Consider the following 27,410-nt stretch of genomic DNA (forward strand, 5'->3'; position numbering starts at 1 on the left):
CAATTTAAACTTATTTGTTCTTTGAAGTTAGAGCTTGTGCTTTTTGGTAGCTTGTTTTGATGTCATTGGTCCTGTTCATTTCTGTCTTTACAAACTAAAAGCCGACATGTATATAAATGAGTGCTTGCTTTTAGATGCTCCTACTGTTCTGCCTGGTGGGTTTAACAGAAAAAAAGCATCTTTTCTAACCCAGATGGAGAAGGAGGACCAACAACTGCCTCTATGAAACGTAGTTTCTGAAATCCACTGTTGGTGGCCTGCCAAGATCACAGCAGAGAGGTAGCCATCAACGCTTTCATCCATCTGGTGTCTTAAAGCAGCAATTCCTTCGGATAGAAGGAAGGTAGGTGAGAACTACCTTAGAAACGCCATCAGTAAAAGGTCAGGTGACCCCACAGTTCAGACAGCTGTTTAATAAGTAATAAATGGTTGTGTTTTCTATAGCGATTACAGTGCAGATTTGTGTAACACATGAGAAGACAATTCAATCCCAGTTGTATATGTGTGGAGAAATACAGAACAAGGACTTGAGGTATGTGATTTCGTTTAGCAAAACAGGCCAGAATAAGTCATGTTTGTGTCCTGTTTCTCTTTGAAATGCAGTATAATTTGTAGCAGTTTTGCTGGAGTGATGTTTTTCTGTTTGTGAAATCAAGGCATTACTAATCAGAGTGCTAATGTAAAACCACAATAACAATCATGTGTCAGTGGCACATGCCACCAGATAGTGAGGGGTAGAGAGAGAGAGAGGGAGAGAGAGAGAGATAGAGAGGGAAGCAGGGTGGGAGGGATTGAGATGCAATAGGAAAAGAGACGGGCATCGCTCTTGAGTTATCGGCATTCTGCCTGCCTATTTACAGTGAAAACCGTCTGATAAGGTAAGTCTGATCTTTTTAAGCCAGCAGCCATACATGATATAATCATACATGAAAATGTTTATTTGGCATGTCTCAATTTATTTAGAAAAATTTGTTTTTTTTTTCACTTTTTCTTATTTAATTTAATTTTAAATATTTTAATAAATATTTATCAAATATTAGATGTTTTTTTTTTTATTGTGTACAAGTTTATAGACAAATAAGTGATAAATGCCTATCATTTCCTTGGTATTACTCCCTTTTTTAGCATAAAAGCTGCTCAGTTGTTTGGTGATTGTTGCTATACAGTATGTCAGAGCATCAAATGTGATTGCGCCCATCTTAGTCATATGGCACTATAAATAATTGACTTTTACCAAGGCAGAAATAATTATGAATCCTAACCAGTGAAATGCGTTATGATCTCAGTGAAGTCAGTGCCTAACACATTTTTTCTCTCTAGAGTAGGATTATAATGTTGGCCAGTTCCTCTCTTGGTTACTTGCCAGTGAATCAAACCCTGCTGTGGATGAATGTCCTATAGTCTTTGGAGATGTGAAGTGTGCTGTCATCTGGCATTTGCACTTGTCCAAGTGCACAATATTAACTTTATGGCCTATTATTCAGTGCCAGCTGCCTCATTGGCAATTTTTTTTTTTTTTTTGTGTGCACTTCAGTTCAGTAAAGTACAGATTATTGAACAGTATTTGCTTTGATCGTTTTTAAAGTAGTCCCAAAACATATTTTGTTGCTTAACCCACAGCCAATGTCATTGAAGTAGATACAGTTTCCAACCAAATGGCATTAACTTTAAAGAAAGATGACAGAAACACTTTTTAAGCAGAACATTTATCAATAAGTTAAATGATCTTACTGTTCAAAAGGAAGTATTGTACAGTTGATTGTCACACATTAGTGGATCATAGTTATATTCTACACATGTGGTTACTATAGGACACCTGTGTGAGTGTGAGGAGAACTGACATCATGGCTGCGTCCTAAAGATTAGGCAGTGACTTGTTGCTTGCCCTATCAGTCAATGACCATGTTGGCAGCGTTTACGCACAAAAGTCCCTCACAAAACTGATTTTGGGCAGACTTTTGAGATGGCATAGCGGTTTAATAATCTACAACAAAATAGAGCGAGCTTTGGTGATTAAATAAGCAAATATTTAATCACAGGTACTACTATAGTCATAGGAAAATATACATTTACACAAACTGTTAACCAACCGCAACTTTCAGATGTCAACTTTTTTCAGCTTAACAGTCACAGAATGGAAAGCACAGGATTGTGGGATATTAAGCGCAGCGAAGGATATGTTGCCTTCAAAAAAATCTATCAGATTTTAGGAGACAGGAAGTGAAGGACGTGTCTTGATGCCTTCCTAACTTGAAATGGTTAAAAGTGACTCATTTATTTGCAGATGCCACTTTGTTTGGCTTATCTCATGCAATGATGTTTTTAAAAAGTGTGGCTTAAGTGTCCAAATATGTTTCGCATTATGAATACTTATTAAGATGTTACAAAAGGCATCTGTTCATTGTATCTTGGTTTTTGAACAATCAGTCTTTTTTTTCTCTGCTGAAAAATGCAGATTATTACAATCTGGCTGTTACTCAACACCAGTATATACTGTATATACAGCTCTGGAAAAAATTAAGAGACCACTTAACATTGATTTCTCAACGTTAAGTGGTTTCTTAATTTTTTCCAGAGCTGTATAGTCATTATTTCCCGCTGTGTTTTTTGTCTTTGTTCTTTATCTGCCATCACTGTCTTTTCTGTACAGTTGATTTAGGTCTCTTATTCTGACCTTGTTTCAGACAGGAGTCATTAATTACCGTCAGAGTCACCCTGTTCCATGACTCCTCGTGTGCCGTTCTCCTCTACCTTTCCGTTGTGTCACAAACCATCTATACTGTCTGTATCCCCAAAGACAAAAGGAGGACAATGAATCCTTTTTTGTTCTAGTGCTGAGCGCCCTCACCCCATATCTACAGCAGGGAAAGAGCTCAGTCCTCCAGGCACGCTGACCTCATGGCTGGAACCAGAGGCCTGCTGTAGGCCGGTGTGTGTGTGTGACTGCATAGTGGAGTATGATCATAGATGCAGCAGTAATGGGGAAAAGCCTGACTCATGTGGGCATAAGAGCACCCTGTTGGAGAGAGAGAGGAGGTGGTGGGGAGGCAGGCAGCGGGATATAACTACAGCGCTTTAATATATAATTTAATATTTATTGAGAATATTATAGGTATGTAGTGGATGGATATGCTTGGATGCAAATTGGTCAATTGCGTTCCAATTGTTTTGTTGCATACGAACACACACTTAAATGAGTAAATTTAGAAAAAAAACAATATATAAATAATGTTAAAAATGTTTATATATTGAGTGTATATATGATGTGTGTGTGTGTGAGAAAATAATTTGCCAATTGATCTTTTAAATCTAAAATATAATTTATCTATAATAATTTAATGAATAAGTTAATTGAACAATGAAACATTTAGCTGCTTTTGACCTTTAAAAAATATTTAATGAAATTAGTGGACTATATACTATATATATATATATATATTATATATATATATATATATATATTATAATTTATATATATTATAATTATTCAGTAAACGTTGTTTTGTGTTCGAGCTTGCGTCTGTTAATCGTGACCATTTACAGTACTGCACAGCCTCCCCTACATTAGTGCTTAATTATGACTGTAACATCCCCGAGAGAAAGGCAGTGGAATGGGAAGAGTGAATGGGTGATTGTTGGGATTTTTTAGACAATTATTTGTGCGCATCGACTTCCCTGTGTTGTGTGGTGTCAGGCTCCAGCCTGGCCGTTCTGTTCTCTCCCCGGGACGGCCTAAACAATAGGCACTATGTACAGAAGCACAAGGGCCAGGAGTGTGTCTGTGTGGTGTTTGTCGAGGCTCTGGAGCGTTTACGTCTATGCTGATTGACTTATTTCTCTGGTGCGGAGTGCTGTAACTTGAATAACTGGAACAGTGTGTTTTCATCAAGACAGTTGGACACAGTGCAGTTTATTTAATCACTTTGTTTGGAAATGACAACTAGACATGCCTATATGTCTTCTACTTAGCACTTAGAGGCACCTCAGTTGTGTTTGTTTCTGTTATGTTAGATGACTTCAACCACAGTTTTTGTTCCACTTTTGGTGCATTGGTTAGTGTTTTGTCATCGAGACTTCTTGTATATCTTTGTGTCCACACACTCCTAAAAATCAATGTTTGTGCTAGAACCAAGAATTTTGATTCCATTGATAATCTTTGAAATTCCCCAAATAACTTTTAATTTTCTAGCTCTGAAAATAATCAGCACTGGTGCTTTAAAGAACTTACAAAGCCAATAATGAGGAGTTCAGATGCCAAAGCATCTAATTCTGTCTGACATTTTTCTTTAAAGTAAGCATTTTTGTCAGGCCTCTACCTAAGTACGGGCACTTCTGAATTGCCTGAGGCTGGGATTTAGTGGATTTGAAGTGAAAGTATTTTATGAACTTATACTATATGCAGAGAGAATAAATTCAGTATCGTTATCTCATTTTTGATCGAAGTGGCTTATTAGAGGCTTTTGCATCTGAACTCTTCGTGTTAAATAGAATAACTTAAAGTGAGACCCTAAGAACGTCCAAGGAACCATAAAGGTTCAACAGTGGTTCTTTACTTCTTATTGGCTTTAAATGGTTCTTGAGTTATGTGCAGTGGCGTCTTCATGCCAGTTTTGTTTCAACATGCACACCAGTAATATTTTTTTTCTAAGGCATGTTTAATAAAGCTACTTAAATGTCCTAATTGAACTAAGGCCTGATTCGTGCTTAATCTAAGCCTTGTCTGTGAAACAAGGCCTAAATGTTAGTTTGAAGGTTCTAAAGATGGGTTACTGCAATGCCATAGAACCATTTTGGGTCCCCAAAAGAACCTTTCAGTGAACAGTTTAAAAAAACAACAACGATTTTTACTACATATAAAAATTATTTTAATAATATAAAGCACATTTCTCCACTATAAAGATGTGCTATGGAATTGTTCCACTTTTAAAAATGAAGGTTTTTCAGCCATGCCATGGAAGAACCCATTTTAGTTCCTTCCTATCTTTCATAGAACAGTTCTTAAATTAAATTAGCTTTGTTCTTCAGATTTTTAAAATATTATTTGCACTTTTATCTACTATAAAGACTCTTTGGTGCAATAGGAAGGTAAAAGGTTATTTATGGAACCATCAAAGCCATAAGAATCTTGTGGATGTTAAAAGTTTCTTAATGAAAACAGATGCCAATAAAGACCTTAAAGTATGAAAAACCTATTTGTTCTTCTATAACTTTAGGTTGTAAAACCCTATCAGTTTTCAGAGTATAACCCATAAAAAGTGTAAAATGATTCTTGATAAGAATAGTTTTTTTTTGGACATAATGTGCTTCAGAATAACCCCTGAAGATCTTTTATTTTTAAGGGCATCACAGCAACACTCTCCATGCAACTGTCTAATACAAATGCTTGCATTCCTCTCATGCCACCAGTGTAAATGATGCATACTAGTGTGCGGGGGCATCTTGATTCTTGGTTGCATTGACCTAGGTTCTGATCGCTGCCACATCCATGTGCTCTGTGCCGGGAGGAACAGTGCGGTGCATTGTGGGTTGAGTAGAGTGGGTGTCTGTTTATGAATGGCCTGAGTGGATGGAACAATGCTCCCTGCTCTGAGCCTCTGACATTTTCATATAGAACGGAGGAGTTGAAAGGAGGAGAGAAACGAGCCCACCTCCTCCTCCTGCCCGCCCCGCCTGGTACAGAAGGTGGCAAGAGAGGCCTCCATCCGTATGTGTGCATGTCATTGTGAGTGTTTGTCATGCTACGGTTTTTCTCTGCTGATTAATGCTGGATTTGAGCTGAGGAGGTTTAGGAACCTTTTGACTGGTGAGTCTTACTGCGTTTAAGATTGTTTTTAACGCCATGTTTATCCATTAATTACATTAAGGGTTACATTAAAGCTTTTTAAGTTTACTTACATTTCAAATAAAAGTGTATTTGATGTATTATAACTAGAGAAGTAAATCGAGGCTGATTGTTGCTGCTTTGTTTGTTAAGTAACTCAATGCGTTTTTTATGCTGTTGTTGTCAGAAAATGAATTATGTATGGACAGAGCATAATTCAAAGACATTGTCACGAGAATAAGCTAAAAAAGAATAAGATTTAAAGAGAGGGAGAGAGATGTTCAGGTACAGAAGGGAAGGGAATGGTGGTTCAGTCATGCATGGTTATGTGTCATGCAGTGCCAACAGACTCCTGCCAAACTCCTCAATCACTCACTCGAACAACATCGTAGGGCTTCATCATGTCCCACTTTAGCTTAGCAGCAGAGTGGCATAATGCTGGATCTGTTCCGCGTTACTCATAAACATTCTTTGCCATAGAACAGCAGCTTTTGTTGGTAATCATTGGCGCTGATCATTTTAGCTGAATTTTGTGTTAACATTTGTGTCTAACATTTAGTGTTGCATGCAGTTATTCTTACCGAGGTCATGGCTGAAATTCATGGGGCATTTTTATGGAGAGGCCAATAAGCTTTTAATAAATGTTTTGATGCAAATGACCCCAAAATAGTGCAGTCATGACAACTCCAAGCAGTTCAAGATGCTCTCATCGACATTGCTTTGAGTAAAGCCTATTGCATATTCCTCATGGCTCACTATTCCATATAATCTTCCTGTCACTAACTATTCCATATAGTCTTAAATACTCTCTATCCTCCAGTTGTTCCTGCATTTTCAGAGTAGCAGTATTTTTTGATACTTTTTTCTTTTTTCCCTAAATTAACGCATTACAATGCTGCATGAAATGCATGTGCAATGATTAGCATGGATTCTCCCTCAAGAGGCTGGGATGGGCCTATAGCTTTACTAAGTTGGACCTGGGCCTCTGTCTTCACAGTCTGAAATGTGGACAGGAAGCTGCTATGTAGTGAAGGTAGACTACTGAGACTGCCATCTGCCCCCATGGAACGCTGAATATAACAGGCTGTGGAATATTTCAGCCCAGAAATCACAATTGTTATGTTTAGGTGCAAGAGTATATCTTAAAATATTTACTATCAATCTATTTATATATACAGTAGATACTTAAAACAAAGTAAAATATTATAATGTATATATATATATATATATATATATATATATATATATATATATATATATATATATATATATATATATATATATATATATATATATATATATATATATAGTACATTTCAAAATAATAAAAAATTACAAATGAAATGCATATTCTTATTCTTGAACAGAGGCTCTTTCTTTTTTGTGTTCTGTGGATGAAAGCAGTTCTGACTAATTGAGGGAAATGTAATAACGCAACAGGATATTGTTTCGAGTGGTAGACATTTTGACAATTAGCCTCCCCCTCCCTGGCTGCGTTTTTGTTTGTCCCGGTTGTGGGTGGGCTGCTTCATGAAACTTTACACATGCCCAGATCAGATCATTTTAAATCTGAGCAATGTTTACGATCTGACTCATCGATGGATTGCTGCTCACATTAGTCGTTTATCCATTATTGCCTTGCTAATTTACAAGCTGTGGAAGTTCTGCTCTGAGATTTGCCCCCATTTTATTAATCGCCCCAAGTTGTTACTCCATCCATGCTGAAATTATCTCCTGGTGATGATGCTGATAGTTTTATCTTGGTATGCTGCGTGTTTTGAGTCACAGGCATTTGTAATCCCTCCTACCGAAACTGTGCAAGCCACTGAGAATATGCCCTACAAGTGCACATTCATAAACACTATCAGTCATAGTTGCTTATAAAGCAAACAGTGTGGGAGGGCCAGCAGTCATGTTTTTTACCACCATCTGCTCCTCTGGTAAATTTAGAGGGTGCCCGGGCTTATGGACGCAGGGCGCGTCACAGGCTGACAGTAAAGCATGCTGTGAACAGACCTGTTCTGAAGAGATCTATAGCAAAAGGTGCACATTTACATAACTGATTGAAATATGCACATGCCTAACATACTTACTTAAGCAATGTTTAAAGGTGGTCAGTGATTACACCTCATTTAAACGCATAAAGTAATTACACTCAGTTAATTGTTAATTACTTCACTTAGGCCTATGGATAATCAAATGCATAATAACAACATTTTAGATAAAGCCTCCAGTCATATCAGCAGACTTTTATTTTACATGGAGCAGGTTGCCTCATGGGGGCGGCCATTTTGAGATTAAATTGACCTACTGAATAATACTTGCTTTATTTCTTTAACCTCCCTCTTATTGGACTCTTTTGGTTGTCGAATTTATTAGAGGTAGGCAAGGCAATTTCGGAGGCGAGCTTTGAAAGCTTGAGATCCCATTCTCCCTTCAAAGCATCTCCAAAACTACACCTTCTTTAAAACACATAAGTGCGCACAGCCAAAACAGTTTGTAAAGCGTCACGAGAGACAGTGTTAAATTACCTCATGTGTCAAAGCACATAATATTACAGTAATAATGAACGTAAACAACTTATAGAGCTACTTGTACCACCTGACGGCCACAGATTCATTTCGGCGTTGATAATGTTGACCGAGACCGAGTCTGAGGACGCAATTGCAGTTATGACATGGAGTGAACTCAGCATAAGCTTGTTGTTTGGGTTCAGGAGGAACAGGAAAATGTGGCTGCTGTTTGTTTGCAGCGCTCAGTGACTGTCCACAACTCTGCATAACCTTACAGAAGGTGCTGATGACGTGTGATGTCTGCGAGAGCAGGTGTGGAGGTATGGAAATATGTATGCTGACAGGCACGTAGGACACCTTATTATTGAATTGGGACTAAATGCAATGATTTGATGAACATGTATAAATCATACAAAAAATGTATGATACTTTTTTTTAAAACTATTTTTTATTACTTGAGAGGTTGAACCAGCGCCTCCCCCGCCTTTAATCAGCACATTGCCCATTCTACTGGCATCAGAAAACATTTGCTTTTGCTCAATGCTACATCCACACCACTAGGTGTCAGTTTCCAGTTGGGCTGTTTTATTTGAATGGATGTCAATGGAGGTTTCACTATGGTGAGTAAACTACTTTTGTGGGAAAACGGCTTATAATGAACATATCGACAGCCTATAGGTTAATTTTCAACATGTTAACATTAGTTTTGTATTTTAAACGTAAAAAATTATTAAACATTTTTTTTAGAGTTTACACCAAAAACATTCTATTTTATAAGAAAAGTCACAGAAAATTGTGCGACAGGTATGATTTAGTTTACGACACATCTCATTCATTTCTATGGCATCCGCAAACAGTGACTGATTGTCGCACAACTCTCAATGAAATTCAGTGACGTCAAGGCTAATGTGATTTGCTTTTTTTGCTTTTTTTTACTTTACAGTACAATAGTAATATTTATTTATTTATTTATTTGTTTCATTTACATAATTTAACTAATACAGTTCAAATATTTGGAATAATAATACTATGTATTGTCATTCTGAATGAGAAAAAAATCATAGACTGTAAAAAAAAAGTGGACGTAGTGTTCGTGACGTCACCCATAGGATTCCGATAAGCCGTTCTGAAGCTCAAAGGGTTAGTTCGCCCAAAAATGAAATGTATGTCATTAATGACTCACTCTAATGTCGTTCCACACCCGTAAGACCTCCGTTCATCCTCGGAACACAGTTTAGGATATTTTATATTTAGTCAGACAGCGTATCCAAGTGCATGCACACTATACTGTCCATGTCCAGAAAGGGAATAAAAACATCATCAAAGTAGTCCATATGACACCAGTTTGTTAATTAGAATCTCTTGAAGCATCGAAAATACATCATGACTTTATTCAGCATTGTCTTCTCTTCCGCATTTGTTTTCAAACCTCAAATAAAGATTTAAACAGTCATGAATCAGCGGATTGATTTATGATCCGAATCATGAATCAATCCGATTCATTAACGTTTGAATCTATATTTGAGGTTTGAAAACAAACGTGGAAGAGAAGACGATGCTGAATAAAGTCGTAGTTTTTGTTATTTTTGGACCAAAATGTATTTTTGATGCTTCAAGAAATTCTAATTAACTAACTGATGTCACATATGGACTACTTTGATGATGTTTTTATTCCCTTTCTGGACATGGACAGTATAGTGTGCATATGCTTAGTTACACTCTCAGACTAAATATAAAATATCTTAAACTGTGTTCTGAAGATGAACGGAGGTCTTACGGGTGTGGAACGACATGAGGAAGAGTCATTAATGGCATCAATTTCATTTTTGGGTGAACTAACCCTTTAAAGTTAGAGACAAGCTGGGCGTTGCCATCTTGCGGGCAAGTCATCGCGTGTCACTCCTGGATAACAGAAAATGGGCCAAGAGGCAGAATGTGGGTAGAGCTTATGTGACGCAATGACTATCGATGGCGGCTTAATGGCTATCCACCTGTCACTCAAAGTAACCACACCCTTAATGATGCAGAACTTTAAGGGTTTATATAACGTAAACGAATTAGTTATAAAAAAGTTCACCCCCCTCACAGTTTTAATGAAGGTAAAAATTAGCCATATTGCCCAAAACCAAAATTTGTACCAGGCTGTAAACATGTTTTTTTTTCTGCTGTCAAGTTAGGAATTTTAACATGGGGCTCAATAAAATTCTGCTCCCTTCTGGATCCTGTTTTCTGTTTCTGGAGGCAGTTTACATTACTTCCGTAATGTAAAAGAGAGATTGCGGGATGTTGCTGCTTGGAAAAAATACAGGTTTTCCTTCTTTTTTGTCTTTTTTGCTGTTTCTGACACCCACTTCAAGAAGCCCATTAGAAGTACAAGACCGTACAGCATGGTTCCAGTTCCACATTGTTTTTGGATAAACAAACAGCTCTTTAATATTAGACAGATTTTGCACTCCCTCACACACAGACACTTAAACACAAACTTTTCATTGAGTGAAGGATGCAGAAGCATAGATAGGTCATTTAGCAGCTTTTACTGTTGTAATCCACACATTGCGATGTGAGTGTGTTGGCATGTGCTACACTATTCATTTGTGTGTGTTGGTGGGAAGGTGGTGCTTTACGGTGCGTGCGTTGTAGCATGTGTGTGGGGTGCTGTGGCATGTCATACGTCTTTGATTTTTACACAGGCTCCCTGTTGTGCATTTGTTCCGCACAGCCCCTTCATCAACTATGGAAGTCCCTATGGCAACTATCTATCATAAATACACTGTAAAAAATTATTTAAAAAAAAAAAGTTCATTGAAATAAAAAATGTGAGTTAGTACAATGAACATTTTTGAGAATTGATAACCTTTATTTAAATATTATTAAACGACTTTGCGCGCATATTGGGTAATTGTGTGTGTTTTATTAGTGATGACAGTGAAATGCCAAATTTTGCTATTTTCATGATTCATCACATTATTTGGTTCAGATACAGAAATATTTTGATTTTTAATTTATTAAACCAATTTCCTTCATTGTATCAACTCCAATTTTAATTTCAATAAACTCAACGTTTTTTAAAAGTTAAACAAACAATGTTTACAGTGTAGTATTTTGATTTACAATATTTAAGAATCCCATGCCACAACTAAAGTCCATAATGTCAGGTTGGGCAAGGGATCCTTTAACTTTGGCCATCTAGAATGAACTAGAAATAACTTTTCTATTTGAATATGCGGTAATTTCTTCCTGTGATGGCAAAGCTGAGATGTTTCATCATTAATACTTCAGTCTTCAGTATCACATGATCCTTCAGAAATCATTATAATATGATGATTTGTTCTCAAGAAACATTTATTATTATTATCAATGTTGGAAACAGTTGTGCTGGATGTTTAATATTTTTGGTGAAACCATGATACTTTTATCCAAGATTTTTGATGGATAAAAAAGAACAGCATTTATATGAAATAGAAATATGTAGTAAAAATGTTTGGTCAATTGAATGTGTCTGCAGAAAAAAAGTATTCATTTATTTAAAAAAAAAAAAAAAAAAGAGTTTACAAAAAAAAAAAAAGACTATTTGTTAACATATCCATTGGTGTACTGTGATGGTGATTCAGAGGAAGCCATTACATTTTGATGAAAGGATACAAAGATTTGCTTTTTTTTATAACATGCACTGATGAATCATTCACCGTAAGACAAGGAATGTGCACTAAAAATGAAATGGGGTCCATTAGGATTTCATGTTTAGTTAAAATGAACCACAATTGAGACAAAGAATATTTCACAGCTTTAGCTCACAAGGTGAGTCATGCATCAAAGATGAATTTCAACAGATTAACAGGATATAGTGTGTCCTACAGTCCCAACTCATACCCAACTGTGTCACCTGACCCTTATAGCAGAAGTATACTTGAAAACCATGAGACACAGTGTGGCCAGACAGGCTGGAGGGGTTGACCAGGGTAGAAAGGATAGATGTCATGGAGAGGAATGTACAATGTGGGCTAGAGAAGAAGAATGCACTGAGGGAAATGTCTGCATATTCAAGGCTGCCCACGGCACACATTTGCCCAGCTTATAGCTAAAAGTCTCTATCCTCTCCTCTCCCTATCTGTCTATCTCCATTGCCCTCCTTCTTTGTCTTTCCCCCCTATTCCAGCACATCTGAGGAAGGACGAACAGCAGGAGGACTTTGAAGAACCAGAAGCAGAGACCAGTTCTTCCCCTTCAGGAGAGTCCAAGAGTGGAATCTGGATCTGGTATGAGGCAAGTGTCCTGGATGGTGCAAGGCTTGTTTGTGGAGTATAAATGGTCTGTTTGTTTGGCTTGGGAATTGCTTCATCTTTTCTTATGCGTGCTGCCAGGGGTTTGAGCTCCAAGCAACAGCAGTTTTCTGCCTCTTAGATCTTGTGTGATGGGCATATAAATTAGTTCTGTTTTTCTGGAACAGCTGGTGTCATTATAATTATTTGGTTATGATTAACAAGAATAAAAAGGCTGCTTGGGATGTTTATTTAATGAGCCATTTTTGTATGGTTTCAATTGTTACGATATGCTCTGTAAAATATTGCTATGATTGACAAGATACAACATTCATTAGCTATAATAAAATACTTGTTTCCCCCCCTTAAAATATTTCTGGGGGGAAATGAAGCCTATCGTTGTAAGATCATAATTTTCTTACACACACACACACACACACACACACACACACACACACACACACACACACACACACACACACACACACACACACACACACACACACACACACACACACACACACACACACACACACACACACACACTGAAAGCTTAAAAATGTCAGTGCCATTAATTTGTCTCAAGATGCAAGATTAATGTTTTTTTTTCCCAAGACATGTTTAAAATGCTACTTAAATGCCCCCCTCACACACACACACACACACACACACACACACACACACACACACACACACACACTTATTAATTATTTTTTAATATAATGCCATGATTTACTCACCACATTTACAAAGTTTAAGTCCCATTCACACAAAGGACGATAACTATAAAGATATAGTTCTAAACATCGTATTAACACTTGACAGCCAATCAGAATCCATCCTAGAATAGCTAACTAGCTCGAGCATTAAAGTAACAGTATTATTATATTAGCTTATTTAATTAATATAAACTACTACTGAAAAATGACTGTGAAAGAATGGCAACTAGTTGTTAGGAATATACTGTAACTTTAGGCTGTGTGGGGCATTTATGGACATACTTGACTGTTGTCAGACCGTCGTCTTGCAAAGTTTATTCGTTCAATAACTGCGTCAAACTCGTGAACTATCAGGGGAATCTTATAATATAATAATCTTCGAGATTTCAAAAACAATCCATTTGCTCCACCATCTGTACCCTGCGTCTGCTCTAAAGTAGGAGGAGATGCACGCGCGCGCGTGTGTAGCGCGCACACACAGCGAGCGTGGCGCGTGAATAAAGTCAACAGAGGCAGCTGGGTGACGCCGTGTGAGCGTGGATGAATGTGATATTGGTGATGTGTCATAACATGAACAGTGATGTCTGTATGCCTGCCAAACACGCAAGGGCTGACGTCGTACACTCATAATGAGCAATTCTCCTCTCCCACACACTGCGGCCCTGTACGACGTGCGTGAGTGCATTTAAAAGAGTGTGTGTCTGTGTGGGTTAAGAGAGCTAATGCTGCTTGATACTGATGTCATTTTGTTGTTGTTGTTTTTAAGACAAGTCAGAAGGGAAGCTGAGTTGATGTGCTGTGAGAGAACGCCCCCTTGTTTGTGAGGGGAAAACAGCAGCGGCTAGTTCACCGTTGGAGAGAGGAATTAAAGTTGGTTGCGGTTCAGCACACTCTACCAGCAGTTCAAGGTATTGTCCAAATGGTTGCCTGAAAACAAACACAAATAATCATTACAGGCTGTGAACAAAACAGAAATAAGAGAAATGGTATATATGTGTGCAACATCCATACATCCGTCCATCCATCCATCCATCCATCCATCCATCCATCCATCATCCATCCATCCATCCATCCATCCATCCATCCATCCATCCATCCATCCATCATCCATCCATCCAGACCTAATTCTATAAATCAAAACACAAGGTCTGGCAATAACTCCTAACCACCCCAATTTCACATTTATTTTCTAATATTTAATGTCTCAGAATAGGCTAGATCCCTCATAAACATGTTTTGGTCACATTTTTCACCCTAATATAAATTTTGAGAAAAAAAGAAAATATATATAAAATTTAGCATAAATAAACAAAGCCTTTTTTTCATATTTTTTTCATATTCTTTAAATTTTCCTTACTGTAATTCTGCATATTTGATTCTACACATTTTAATGTGTTTTTGATTATTCTTAAAGGTGATTTTTTTATTATCATAAAGTTAAAACCTTTTCAATAAGGTTGACTTTATTTAATGCATTAACTAACATGAAATAACAACAAGCAATACATTTGTTACAGTATTAATTAACCTTTATCAATATTAGTTAAAATCCAGCTGTTTAATGTTTGTTCATGTTAGTTCACAGTGCATTAACTAATGTTAACAAATGCAACATTTGATTTTAATAATGTATTAGTAAATGTTGAAATTAACATGAACTAAGATTAATAACCACAGTAGAAGTATTGTTTATTTTTAGTTCATGTTAATGTAGTTAACTAATGTAGTTAACTAATGAAAATTTATTGCAAAGTGCTACCAGTATAATATAGAAAGAAATAAACATACGACATTACAAAACTAAAATTAAAAGTGTTTATTCTTCGTATTTAAATCAACATACATTAAAGGCAGAGGCAGACAGTATTGAAGTTTTTTTTTTTACTTTCCATGTAATTTTCTCTCTTGGGTGAAATATTCCTTGTGAACTCTGTGTTCTATAAAACTTATATGCAAAGTTTTTTTTTCCATGTCATCTTTGCCACGTTGATCCCCATCTTTTTCTGTTTTATGAATGATAAAAGTGCCAGCAGATAAATAAAACCTGTACACAACTTACAAACCTGATTCCAAATGAATTGGGACACTGTACAAATTGTGAATAAAAAAGGAATGCAATAATTTACAAACCTCATAAACTTATATTTTATTCACAATAGAATATAGATATCATGTCAAATGTTGAAAGTGAGACATTTTGAAATGTCATGCCGAATATTGGCTCATTTTGGATTTCATGAGAGCTACACATTCCAAAAAAGTTGGGACAGGTAGCAATAAGAGGCTGGCAAAGTTAAATGTACATATAAGGAACAGCTGGAGGACCAATTTGCAACATATTAGGTCAATGGGCAACATGATTGGGTATAAAAAGAGCCTCTAAGAGTGGCAGTGCCTTTCAGAAGTGATGATGGGCAGAGGATCACCAATTCCCCCAATGCTGTGGTGAAAAATAGTGGAGCAATATCAGAAAGGAGTTTCTCGAAGAAAAAATTGCAAAGAGCTTGAAGTTATCATCATCTACAGTGCATAATATCATCCAACGATTCAGAAAATCTGGAACAATCTCTGTGCGTAAGGGTCAAGTTCGGAAAACCATAATGGATGCCCGTGATCTTTGGGCCCTTAGATGGCACTGCATCACATACAGGAATGATACTGTAATGGAAATCACAACATGGGCTCAGAAATACACTGTGGAATACTTGTCGGTGTACACAATCCACCGTGCCATTCGCCGTTGCTGAATAAAACTCTATAGTTCAAAAAAGAAGCCGCATCTAAACATGATACAGAAGCGCAGGCGTTTTCTCTGGGCCAAGGCTCTTTAAAATGGACTGTGGCAAAGTCGATAACTGTTCTGTGGTCAGACAGATCAAAATTTGAAGTTCTTTTTGGAAAACTGGGATGCCATGTCATCTGGACTAAAGAGGACAAAGACAACCTAAGTTGTTATCAGTGCTCAGTTCAGAAGCTGCATCTCTAATGGTATGGGGTTGCATGAGTGCATGTGGCATGGCATTGTGGCAAGTTCTAGAACAACATGCTCCCATCCAGACGTCGTCTCTTTTAGGGAAGATCTTGTATTTTCCAATCATTTCCAATTTGGCACATCATAAAGAGGAAGATGCGACAAAGAAGTCCTAAGACAGTTGAGGAACTAGAAGCATGTATTCGACAAGAATGGGACAACATTCCTATTCCTAAATTTGAGCAACTTGTCTCCTCAGTTCTCAGACTGAAAAAAGTGGATACCCCACATGTGGTAAATATGGCCTTGTCCCAACTTTTTTGAGATATGTTGATGCCATGAAATTTAAAATCAACTTATTTCCCCCCTAAAATTATACATTTTCTCAGTTTAAACATTTGATATGTAATCTATGGTTGTATTATGAATAAAATATTGAAATTTGAAACTTAATTTCAAGCATTCTGTTTTTATTCACAATTACAATCTCAGTTGTATCAGTAGATGTCTGTTTGTCTTACTGATGCATGTTCTGGTTTTGTAACAGAGGTCTATGGTCCAGATTTAAACTGAGACCATGAAGGGTTTGGAGCTGCTGTTGCCTTTGCTGCTTTTTCTGAAAGGTAAGAATTTGTTCTGAATCAAATATGCTATTACTGTGGTTCCTTTTTTTAATGTTAAGATATGATGCATGCCTAAAAACATGCTATCATTACACAATCATTAAAAAAAAAAAAACGATAATACAATAGTACTTTTTAACTTTTCTCTTCTCTCTTCTCTCTTTCTCTGGACAGATGTTAGTGCTCAGTGGAATGTGTGGATGCCCAGAGACATTTCAGCCATGACAAACTCCTGTGTGGTTATACCTTGTTCTTTCACATACCCCTCTGGTATCAGGCCTTACAGGGGTGTCCACGGGATCTGGTATTTCGGCCACCCCTACCCCCAGCTTTTCCCCCCAGTGGTGTTTAAGTCACGCACAGATATTGTTCATGAAAGTTATAAAGGACGGACCAGGCTACTGGGCGACCTGACACATAAAAACTGCACACTGCTGATAAACAACATCGGCACGGAACATTCTGGGAGGTATTACTTCCGTGCAGACCTGGGGGGAGCGAACATCTACACTTTTCCTGACTTCACAAATCTACAGGTGTTGGGTAAGTATGTAGCCCAGAGTATGGTGGGGAAAAAAACTTTATTTAATTATACTTTATTTATGTCTTTCAGTAATAATAACCTAAAATCCTTAAAACAAGGTACATTTATTTGATAAGCAACATTGCATGAGATTAAGATTAAAGGAATAGTTCACCCAAAAATGCATCTGTGATCATTTACTCACCCTCATGTAATTCCAAACCTGAAAGATGTCTCCATGTTTTTGTCCGAATAGTATAATAAATGGGGGTTGTTTTAGACGACGTTGACATCTCTTGTTTTCACAAATTGTATATTGAACATAAGTGTATTTTGTCTAAGGCTACTTTTTTCAGTGTGTCTACTGAAACATTGTTGGTGTAAGCATGTGCAGTAGACATAAAACAGCAGTTTCAACCACGACCAATTTTAGTTTTGTAATGAGATGTTTTTCTGGTTCATACAGCATATTTAATGAGCAAAAATGTAGGTTGAGACTTTGGACTGTTAAATGTGTGTGTTGTAGAAGAATTGAGCCAGACCTAAATGCAGGTTTGCTAAAATCAATGCATTATTATTTTTAATATCGGAGAGATGAATGATAATTTAGTTCCATCTTTATTTTTAATTCTTTTTTATGATGATTATTATTATTATAATTTCTCTTTTTCTTTTTTCCCCTTCTTTGTTTTATATTACATTTATCATTTTTTTGGGTGGGAGGTTTCAAGGGTTTAAATTGAGACAATCTGTAATTTCTTATTATTCATTGAATGCGTTATTATGATTCATTATATATCAATAAAAAGATTTAAATAAATACATCATTATTTGGCTTGATTAAAGTATGAAGTAAAAATGTCTATTTTGACTTCACATTGACTTGTATGTTTCTCCCTGATGTAGATCAGCCCAACATCGATGTTCCAGAGGAGATTGTTAGTGACCTAAGCCTGGACTTGACCTGTTATGTCCCAGACAATTGTCCTGACTTCAGTCCAGAGATCCACTGGATGTACACGGACTACCTGCCCGACCCCATTTTCACTCCTGACACTGTTGAGGAGAGCAACACTGCTGTACTGTCCAGCACCCTCACCTTCACACCCAAACCCATACACAACGGCCAGGTGCTGGGCTGCCGGGTCCAATACCCAAACACCACCTTCGTCTATGAACGCCTCATTTCTCTGGACATCAAGTGTAAGTTCCACCATTTTATGAAACCGATGCATACATTTCTCAGACAATATCTACTGACCTATCCTGTAATCTGCAGATGGCCCTCGAACTGTGTGGGTGAACGTGTCTCAAGAGGTGATGGAGGGAAGCTCGGTGGTCCTGCACTGTGATGTGGACAGTAATCCTGTTCCTGTGATAACTTGGTATTTTGGAGACAAAGAGCTGTTGTCGGAAACCGCCTCAAACTCTTCACTCTCCCTGGACAACCTGACCCCGGAGAAAGAAGGTGTCTACACCTGCGTTGGTGACAATGGCTTTGGCAGCATGAACACATCCATGTATCTGGCAATAAATTGTAAGTAAATGTCCATGCACTCCTGGCGATTGAAAAATAAATCTCTTAAAAGTGCTTTTAGCAATTGCTTAGGGAATAGGGATTGATTTTGGATACCGATAATGGCTAATTTTTTTGCATTTTTGATTCAGAGATGTGTTACGTCATATGGCAGCATAAGCCTTCCACTATCCATCCAAACATAATCAGGACATTCTGTTCTTTTCTTTGTTTTCTCTCAAACTTGAAGATCCTCCACGGGAGCCATGGATCAATGAATCTCTGACAGTGTTAGAGGGATCGTCAGTTGCTCTACAGTGCATCAGCAAGGGTAATCCAATGCCCACGTTGACCTGGCTAAAGAATGGGGAGCTGGTGGGCACCATCACAGCTGAGGAGGGGTCCGTGCTTGAGCTGCACGAGATCACACCGCAGGCCGATGGAGTCTACCGCTGTCTAGCCGAGAACGAACACGGACGGGCCAGCAGCTCACTTAACATTACAGTGGAATGTAAGTCACTGTAAAATTTGACCAGTTTTAAGTAAAGACAGCCTGACAAGCCAGACCCACATCAAAATGTTTGGTCTGGACACTCACCATTGACAGGGCTCAATCCGAGGGGCGGATAAACGGTTGTCTTTCAGACTCCCTCTGCACGGCGTGCACGCAATTGGATAGCGCTACAACCAACCAGAGCAACGAAGGTGATGCGGCGCTAGTTGACAGATTAAACTTTCGCCATATACGGTTGGCAAAACACAGAACACATCTTCTCTTCTTAAGAATGTCTCAGAGAAAAGCTTAACTGCAAGTCTTCCAGAGTCGAGGTCAAAGCTGATTTAAAAGACCGCTGTTCGCCAGCTTGTTTACAGCTTGTTGTCATGCAAGCGCAACTCGGGCGTCATTATGTTAAGCCACACCCACCGACTCTATACCCAATGTAATTGGCCTGACCAGAGTTTGGTTTTTACAGCTCAGACGTGTATTGAGAGTTGCTAGACAACACTCGCTGCAGATTAGATTTGCTGCCGCTAGGGTGCGTCTAGATTTCTAGGCTTGTAAAGACATTGATCCAGAATGTAAATTTAAACATTGAGTAGAGTGTAATTATGCTCAAGGACAGTTTATGAAGATGTTTTCTCAAAGGAAAAGTTGGTTTCGGTTTGTGTTCAACTTGGGTCAAGCCTTAGGATGGCAAGATGAGCAAAAATAAACTTAGAGCAAGTAAAGGATAGAGGTCAATGTTGTGGTATTCAAATTCGGACAAGTCCATCTCAAGTCAAAGACCATGTTTGCTATCACTAGTCGAGACCAGCTCATTCAAGTTAGAATCCAGGCCAAGTCCAAATGCTCCTGAGGGTTCTCACATCTGTTATGTTTGGTTTGATTAAAACGAATCCTTGTGTGATTGTTCTGTTAGTGCTGTTCATCTGAATAAGAGTGAACATCTGAACCCTGGTCGCAAAAAAAAAGAAAGAAAGAAAACAGCTGAGAAGATGGGTCTCGGTCCGCTTCCAAACTGGTGCAGTTCGAATGAAATATGAATGCAATATGGACCAAAGACATGTAAACGAAGCAAAAACAGCATGATGTGACCCTAAAAAGGACAGAATGCTCAAGCATGCCTCAAGTTTGCCCATCACAGTTCAGTTCAGGGATCAGAAGCGCTTCTCCTTGCAGCAGATCTTTATTTCACGAGTTTGTGTGCCCATATAATCGTAGTGAAAGTGGTAAACAGATTTGGCTTGCGGTCTGCTATAGAGGGGCTCGGAGAGGATATTCTACCCGAGCTCTGATTGCCCCCCATAACAAAATTGTACAAAAGGAGGAGCAAGGGCTGCAGGGACTAAAAGGGAAGAGGCAAGCTGCTGGTTTTATACCTTGGTATTAATTGAAAGATTAGATGGGCGTACTCTTCCCGAAATTAAGTTTAATAACTTCACTTGTGTGTCTGACGGAGGGATTACTGACACTGTTTTGACTCCTTCACACATTTTATAAGCACTTCAAAATTATCAGCTGGTCAATATACCATCATATGCAGGCTATGACATACAAGCACAAGCACATTTAGCCCTACCCACAGTATTGTTTTGGATGTTCGGTAAGTTCGTCTCAAAATAGGCAATGCGTCATAAAAGCCGACCAATCTGGTTGTGACCGTATCCCTATGCCTTTACGTTCGGTGATAAAAATGCCAATCTGAACACTAAGCAAACACTTTTTTGGGGGGATGGACCAAGCAACTAAAACTACGGTTTTGGACTTGGAGTCCGAGTCCGGTCTTGTTCCAGACTGAAGTACTGCAACACTGTAAGATGGTCTTTTTTAATTATTTCTTCTCAATTTTCCCAGTTGCCCCTGTCCTTCTTGATGACTCTAAGTGCACTATAGTCCGTGAGGGCGTTCAGTGTGTGTGCATTGCCTCTGGAAACCCTGAGCCTGCGATTGAATTCTTCCTGCCTGACCTCAATATTACCATCAACAACTCCAACAACCGTTTCAACTACTACACGCACTCAGATGGGTACACGTCCACGGGCATCATCAAGCTCCAGGACAAGGGCGAAAGGGGAAACAATGGTGATACGGCTGTCCATGTGCACTGCAGTATCAGCAACATGTACGGCTCCGAGACCATCCGCTTGGAACTGCAGCAGGAGAGTAAGTTCACTTTCACTGAAACCACATGTGCAACCATTAATGTGATTTTGAGGTATCAATGAACTCAACGCACTCTTTCAGAAAAGTACATGATGGCCGTCATAGTGGGGACTATTGGAGGTGTGGCAGTCATCGCCTTTATCATCGCAGCTGTGAGATACGTGGGTCAGAACAATAAAAAGTGAGTATCCCTCACAAGAAAGACTGGGAGAAGAACATTTTGATGGAGTTTGTGGGTTGGGACCAGGGTTTGTAGGCATCAAAACACCCAAGCCTAGTCATCCATGTTCAGTTTTGTCTTTTTGGTTTTTTGTTTTGGCATTTGGTTTTCAAGCCATAACCCACTCACAGATGATCCAATTTGATTGCTTGGTAAGATGGTAAACATGCCACATTGTGCATGAAACTGCAGACTAACAAAACTATTGCAGGTTCAATTGCCCCATGCCATTGCTTTTCAGCCTCAAAAACCGCTGAGCTCTGCAGCAAACATCCTGCTCCTATCTCATTTTGCAAGAAAAAAAAAAAAACGTCCCATTGGAAATCAAAATGAAAGGATCCCAAACTTGACACTGTGGCACAATGCCGTTTTTATTTAGGGGTAACAATTATCCCCTTGTGTTAAAATGGATGCCCAGGCTTAAAGGAATAGTTGACCTAAAAAAATAATACATTTCTGTCTTTCACTCACTGTATGGTTTTCTTTCTTTAGAGGAACAAAAGCAAAAACAATTGTTCTAAATGTCTAAGCAGTTCTTTTCCATACGACGAAAAAGAACGAGGGCCTGTCAACTTTCGAAAGGGACAAAAATATGATTTTGCGCATTATATTGAGAGTCTCCTGCAGGCAAAATCCATGAATGATGTCACATATTTACTTGATTTGATAATCTAGACTCATCGAGGCTTGACGCAGATGAATGATGAATTCACATTTAGTAAACATCAGACATCATTACCATAGAAACACTAGCACGAAAAATTTACACAAGACCAAGAATTTAAGATAACGGAGGGTATAAATACACAGGATGATGAGGAACATGTGAGACACTAATCAACAATGAAGAACTATGAGAACCAAGGAAACTGGAACTAAACACACATGAACTGAACAGAGGCAATATAAGAATATCAAAATAAATGTTCATGAACACAGAGGAATCGGGACACATGACTGATGATCATTGACATCAATTATGGCATATCATCAATGAAGCTCAACCCCACCCTCCATTCATTTACATTGTACGGAAAAGAGCAGCTTAGATATATTGTGCAAAATGTCTTGGTTTGTGTTCCATTGAAGAAAGAAAGTCTTACAGTTTTTCAGTGTCATGAGGGTGAGGAAACAAAGTTTAGATTTTTGGCTCAACTATCCCTTTAAAGTGTTGCCGCGAGCCAATTGGTGTACAGTGTGGTTGAGTGTGAGACAGAGTCTGATTCTCTGACTCCACCCCCTCAGAGAGAATGGTAACCCTGGGCAGGACGTGGGATCTAAAGTGGAGAATCCCTCAATGTTCTACAGCGCAGTCAAGAAGGACAAACAGAGTCTCAGGAAAAAAGTGGTGAGATATTACAATGATAAATAAATCACCTGCACAGCATATACAGTACTACTTGAACACAGTGATAATGAAAGCGAACAAAGCGTACAATAAAATAATCAACACTCTATGGTCTTTTCCATGCATACATGTGGCAAATGATATTATATACTGGCTCTTCTCTTGTTGTAATTAGCTTTCCACACTTAGCATTAACATTAAACCAATCTGGAACCAGGTATTCAAAAGAATTGCTCACGTTTGCTGATTGCATACATACTCAGTAGTTTTTAATGTGCAGGTTTACACATACCTGACAAAATCATTAGCTATGTTCAGAACGGTATGCCAGATTACTACATACAAAAAACTGCACAGTATACACTTTATGCTACTATTTAAAAAAAGAAAAAAAAGTAAATGGAACAGTTGGCATTATTTCACAATAAACCTTTCAAGCAGGCGTATGCTATTACATATTGTCACGTGACCTCACGTCACCAAAATAAATAGTAAGTTTAATTTGTAATCCAATTTTGTCTAAAAATATCTTAACTTTTCCAAGTGCAATCAAAAAAATATTATAAAAAAGATTAGTTTGAAATTACCTCCAGTTTCATAATCACTCTTGAAATGGAAGGCTAATTGAAAGACGTACATACACTGTGCTGTGTTACATACGGCAAATGCACTATAGTGGATCATCTGTGTAGTCTATGCATACAAAAAGAGGCATACTGTGCACAGTATACATACTGTATTGTGCATAAAATGGTAGTATGCTAATATATTGTTCTGAATATAGCCACTGTCACAAAGCCAAGTGTGGATGGGACATCACAACTGAGAGTCCCAGTCTAGCCTATGCTTAGAGCATTTCCTGACCTCTAGTCTCCCCTCTTTCATTGCTTCTCTGCATTCTCTGTCTCTTTTTCTTCCCCTAACATAGCTTAAGACTGAGCTCCTGGGCTCAAAGTTTAACTCCATCCTAGAGGAAGGCACGGTAAGGCTGAAATTTAAGATGAGCATGTAAACAAATGGGTGGAGGTGAAATGAACTGGCACTAGACAACAATAAAAGCATATTAAAAAATAGAAGAAAATCAAATTTCGACCATAAATAATTTCGATTTATTTCTGTTTTTAACACTGCTGCCTGGAAGCTAATAGTTCATATGCTGTGCTACCTCATTCAGTTTAGCAGCTAATTGCTAACAGTGCTTTTGAGTGTCTTGTTGGGGACTTTTATTTTGACATTACCAACATTTTCCTGCTCTGTCACCAAAAATGTATCTTACATATCTTTTCTACATTACCTTCACAGGGAGACGACAGTGATTACCAATCTGTGGGCCCAATGGCAGGCATGGAGAGACAAGAGCTGAATTACGCCGCCCTAGAGTTTCTCCATGGACGACACCGGGAGGGAGGCTTCAGGAGGGCTGATGGTGACGGCAGCGACTATACTGAAATTAAGGCCAAATGAACCGCGATTCTTCCCTGATTCCTCGGCCGAACGGGACACAGTGGCCACTAGAGCCCAATCATTCCCCCAGCCCCACAATTTTTCTATTTCACCCATACATAAATGTGGCCTTTTCAGGGGAAAACAGTCTTAAACAGCTAGCGGACAATGTGCATTTATTTTTGTCAGAGTGCAAGGTTTTTAAGCGCTCTTACGTCTCTGAGGTTATGAATGACACTTTGCCTTACCTGTAAATGATGCATTAGAGTTTCTTTATGTATTTTTTAGTATTTTGGTTATTTATACCCCTTCTTGTTTCAAACCATACCAGATATTTGTCTGATTCATAGACACTCTTGGTTTAAAAGACAAGACTTTCCAAAAGGAAGGTTCTTTTCCCCAAGAGATACAGTACAGCCTTTCTCTTAGTTTTCTCGTAGTTTCCCATAGCAAACTTAAGGGAATTGGTATGGTTTCGGGAGAGTCACAGTCACTAGTGGTCCTTTTCACTGTGTCCGCTGTAAGTCGAAGCATCAGGGAACGAGGTGCTATGTGCGCCTCGACATACAGAATAAGCACTATCCCCAACTCTGGGTTTGTCCAGAAAGACTAATACTCTCCAATACAGCCAGACTGATACTTTTATCACCCAGAAGTGATTGTTCAGGGGATAATTCGCCCAAAAAAATGAAAATTCACTCACCCTCATTTCACTCCATTCAGTTCTTTCCATACAACAGTTCATAGTGACTACATCTTCTCAAACTTTAAAAGGCAAACAGCATAATAAAAGTACCATTGTGTGCTATATTTCAAGTGTTTTAAAGCAATTGCTGACATCAATTATGACAAAACTTCAGAAAGTGACGCCATTTTAACAAAAATAATTCAGAAAAAATACTTTTATGGTGCTGTTATGTCCAGTTTGGAGTAGTATGGAAAAGCTGTATAAATATTATTTTGCTTCACAGAAATATATATGAATTTGGAACAAAATGGAGGTGAGTAAGTAACACAATTTTCAGATTTGGATGAAGTGTTCCTTAATGTTGGCTTAAAATTGTACTGTTTATTTTTATTTTTTTTCATTTCAGTTTATTCTGTATCTTAATTATTTGTATGTGTAAACGAAAACAGACCAGTAACTGAATTCAAAACTGGTTTATTGAATGGTTGCTGGATTTTTTTGTCCCAACAACTATGTGCCCTTTTATTCAGATATATGTATTTAAATACGTTCCAAATACATTGAGGAGCAAAATCACCCTGTTAATAATTCAGCCAATCTGGTAGGAAGTAGAATATGATAGTGATAATGCCGGATGGCCATCCCTGCCCTAGTACACGCTGCAATCCAATATGGTTAAGCTGACATTTGATATCAATAGAAAGTCATATTTAATAATGGATGATTATAGATCCTGACATTGAATAAGACATAACCACCGTTCGGAACATATAGGAAGGTATCCCTTTACCTAAGGTGCTTGAAATAAATGTAATGTTTTATGTAATCATGTAATCCTCTGGTAAGGTTGTGTCCAATAGATGTTTGTTAAATGGTCAGTATATGCAATTAGCCCTTGAAATGCAATTTGACTAACAGATTAATAAGTCATTATCATATTAAATTAATTGCATCTTACATTCATAAAGCATTCAACGCACCTCGGTAGGATACCAATGTATGTAAATACTCTGCATGATATATAGTTCTGTTGTGAAGCTTTGACTGCACAACAAGAACATACATTGTGCAACAGTGGTGTATATTTTGCAGAAAATCACAAAAAAATTGACATTATATGTGCACATACAATTAGTAACACAGACGGTCCATGTTTGAAGATATATACACAGATATTTATTTGTAAGCAAAAAGATTTGGGGGCGCATTTCACTTTGAGTGTTGTAAAGAATATTTGTATGTATCTGACTGTGTGATGGCAATAATAATGAACAAAGTAATGTTGTTTCCTAATTGACATAATAATGCAGAAAAGAAAATCTCCAATCGTTATTTAAATAATAATTTACATGTTCTTTGCTTGTGTTCTTTTTATTTAATAAAAGTCTCCAGCCACAACTGATGCCATTCTTCTTTGAAAGTAAAAAAAGTTAACAAAATGAATTTGCTTTATTTGTACATGTTCTCCATTATTTGGATAAATGCATTTGCAAAAGCATTTTCTTTTGTGAGTCAAAGGCTGTGTCCGAAATCTCATACTCTCAAGTACTTATTTTGAATAAATACTTTGTGAATGCTAAAAAAGTATGTTCTATGAATGTGTGTAATGGCCTATGAATGTACAATGGGGCAAAAAAGTATTTAGTCAGCCACCAATTGTGTAAGTTCTCCCTCTTCAAAAGATGAGAGAGGCCTGTAATTTTCATCATAGCTACACTTCAACTATGAGAGAGAATGAGAAAAAAAAAATCCGGAAAATCACATTTTTACATAATTTATTTGCAAATCATGGTGGACATAAGTCTCTGGTCAATAACAAAAGTTCTTCTCAATACTTTGTTATATATCTTTGTTAGCAATGACAGAGGTCAAACATTTTCTGTAAGTCTCCACAAGGATTTTACACACTGTTGCTGGTAGTTTGGCCTATTCCTCCATGCAGATCTCCTCTAGAGCAGGTCATGTTTTGGGGCTGTCGCTGGGCAACATGGATTTTCAACTACCTCCGAAGATTTTCTATGGAGTTGAGCTCTGGAGCCACTCCAGGACCTTGAAATGCTTCTTACGAAGCAACTCCTTCGTCTGCCTGGGCGGTGTGTCA

At 37.9% G+C, this 27,410-nt stretch overlaps 1 protein-coding gene across 6 annotated transcripts; it reads left to right on the forward strand.

The window, feature by feature from the left end:
- Positions 1–785: 785 nt before the first annotated feature.
- mag (myelin associated glycoprotein) lies at positions 786–26,707 on the forward strand. Of its 6 annotated transcripts, none has more exons than XM_067450387.1 (13): positions 786–878; positions 12,491–12,597; positions 14,079–14,220; positions 16,831–16,906; positions 17,081–17,449; positions 18,336–18,632; positions 18,709–18,966; positions 19,196–19,456; positions 21,302–21,610; positions 21,692–21,791; positions 23,076–23,178; positions 24,107–24,160; positions 24,481–26,707. In XM_067450387.1, the coding sequence occupies exons 4-13, from the start codon at positions 16,861–16,863 to the stop codon at positions 24,640–24,642; spliced, it is 1,959 nt and encodes a 652-aa protein (XP_067306488.1). In that variant the 5' UTR covers positions 786–878; positions 12,491–12,597; positions 14,079–14,220; positions 16,831–16,860; the 3' UTR covers positions 24,643–26,707. The 6 variants fall into 6 exon arrangements, with proteins under 6 accessions (XP_067306488.1, XP_067306490.1, XP_067306491.1 ...); XM_067450389.1 differs by having other exon boundaries at positions 12,491–12,590; XM_067450388.1 differs by lacking the exon at positions 786–878 and adding an exon at positions 5,660–5,803.
- Positions 26,708–27,410: the final 703 nt, after the last annotated feature.

Source organism: Pseudorasbora parva, chromosome 8 (assembly GCF_024679245.1).
Source record: "Pseudorasbora parva isolate DD20220531a chromosome 8, ASM2467924v1, whole genome shotgun sequence".
Lineage (NCBI taxonomy): Eukaryota > Metazoa > Chordata > Actinopteri > Cypriniformes > Gobionidae > Pseudorasbora > Pseudorasbora parva.

What these genes read in the sequence shown, in the direction of transcription:
- mag (XM_067450387.1), top strand. Translation starts at nt 16,861, where the DNA reads ATGAAGGGTTTGGAGCTGCTGTTGCCTTTGCTGCTTTTTCTGAAAG. An exon ending in CTTGGAACTGCAGCAGGAGA is followed by an intron (nt 21,611 to 21,691) that starts GTAAGTTCACTT and finishes GCACTCTTTCAG; the next exon opens with AAAAGTACATGATGGCCGTC. An exon ending in AGAGTCTCAGGAAAAAAGTG is followed by an intron (nt 23,179 to 24,106) that starts GTGAGATATTAC and finishes CCCCTAACATAG; the next exon opens with CTTAAGACTGAGCTCCTGGG.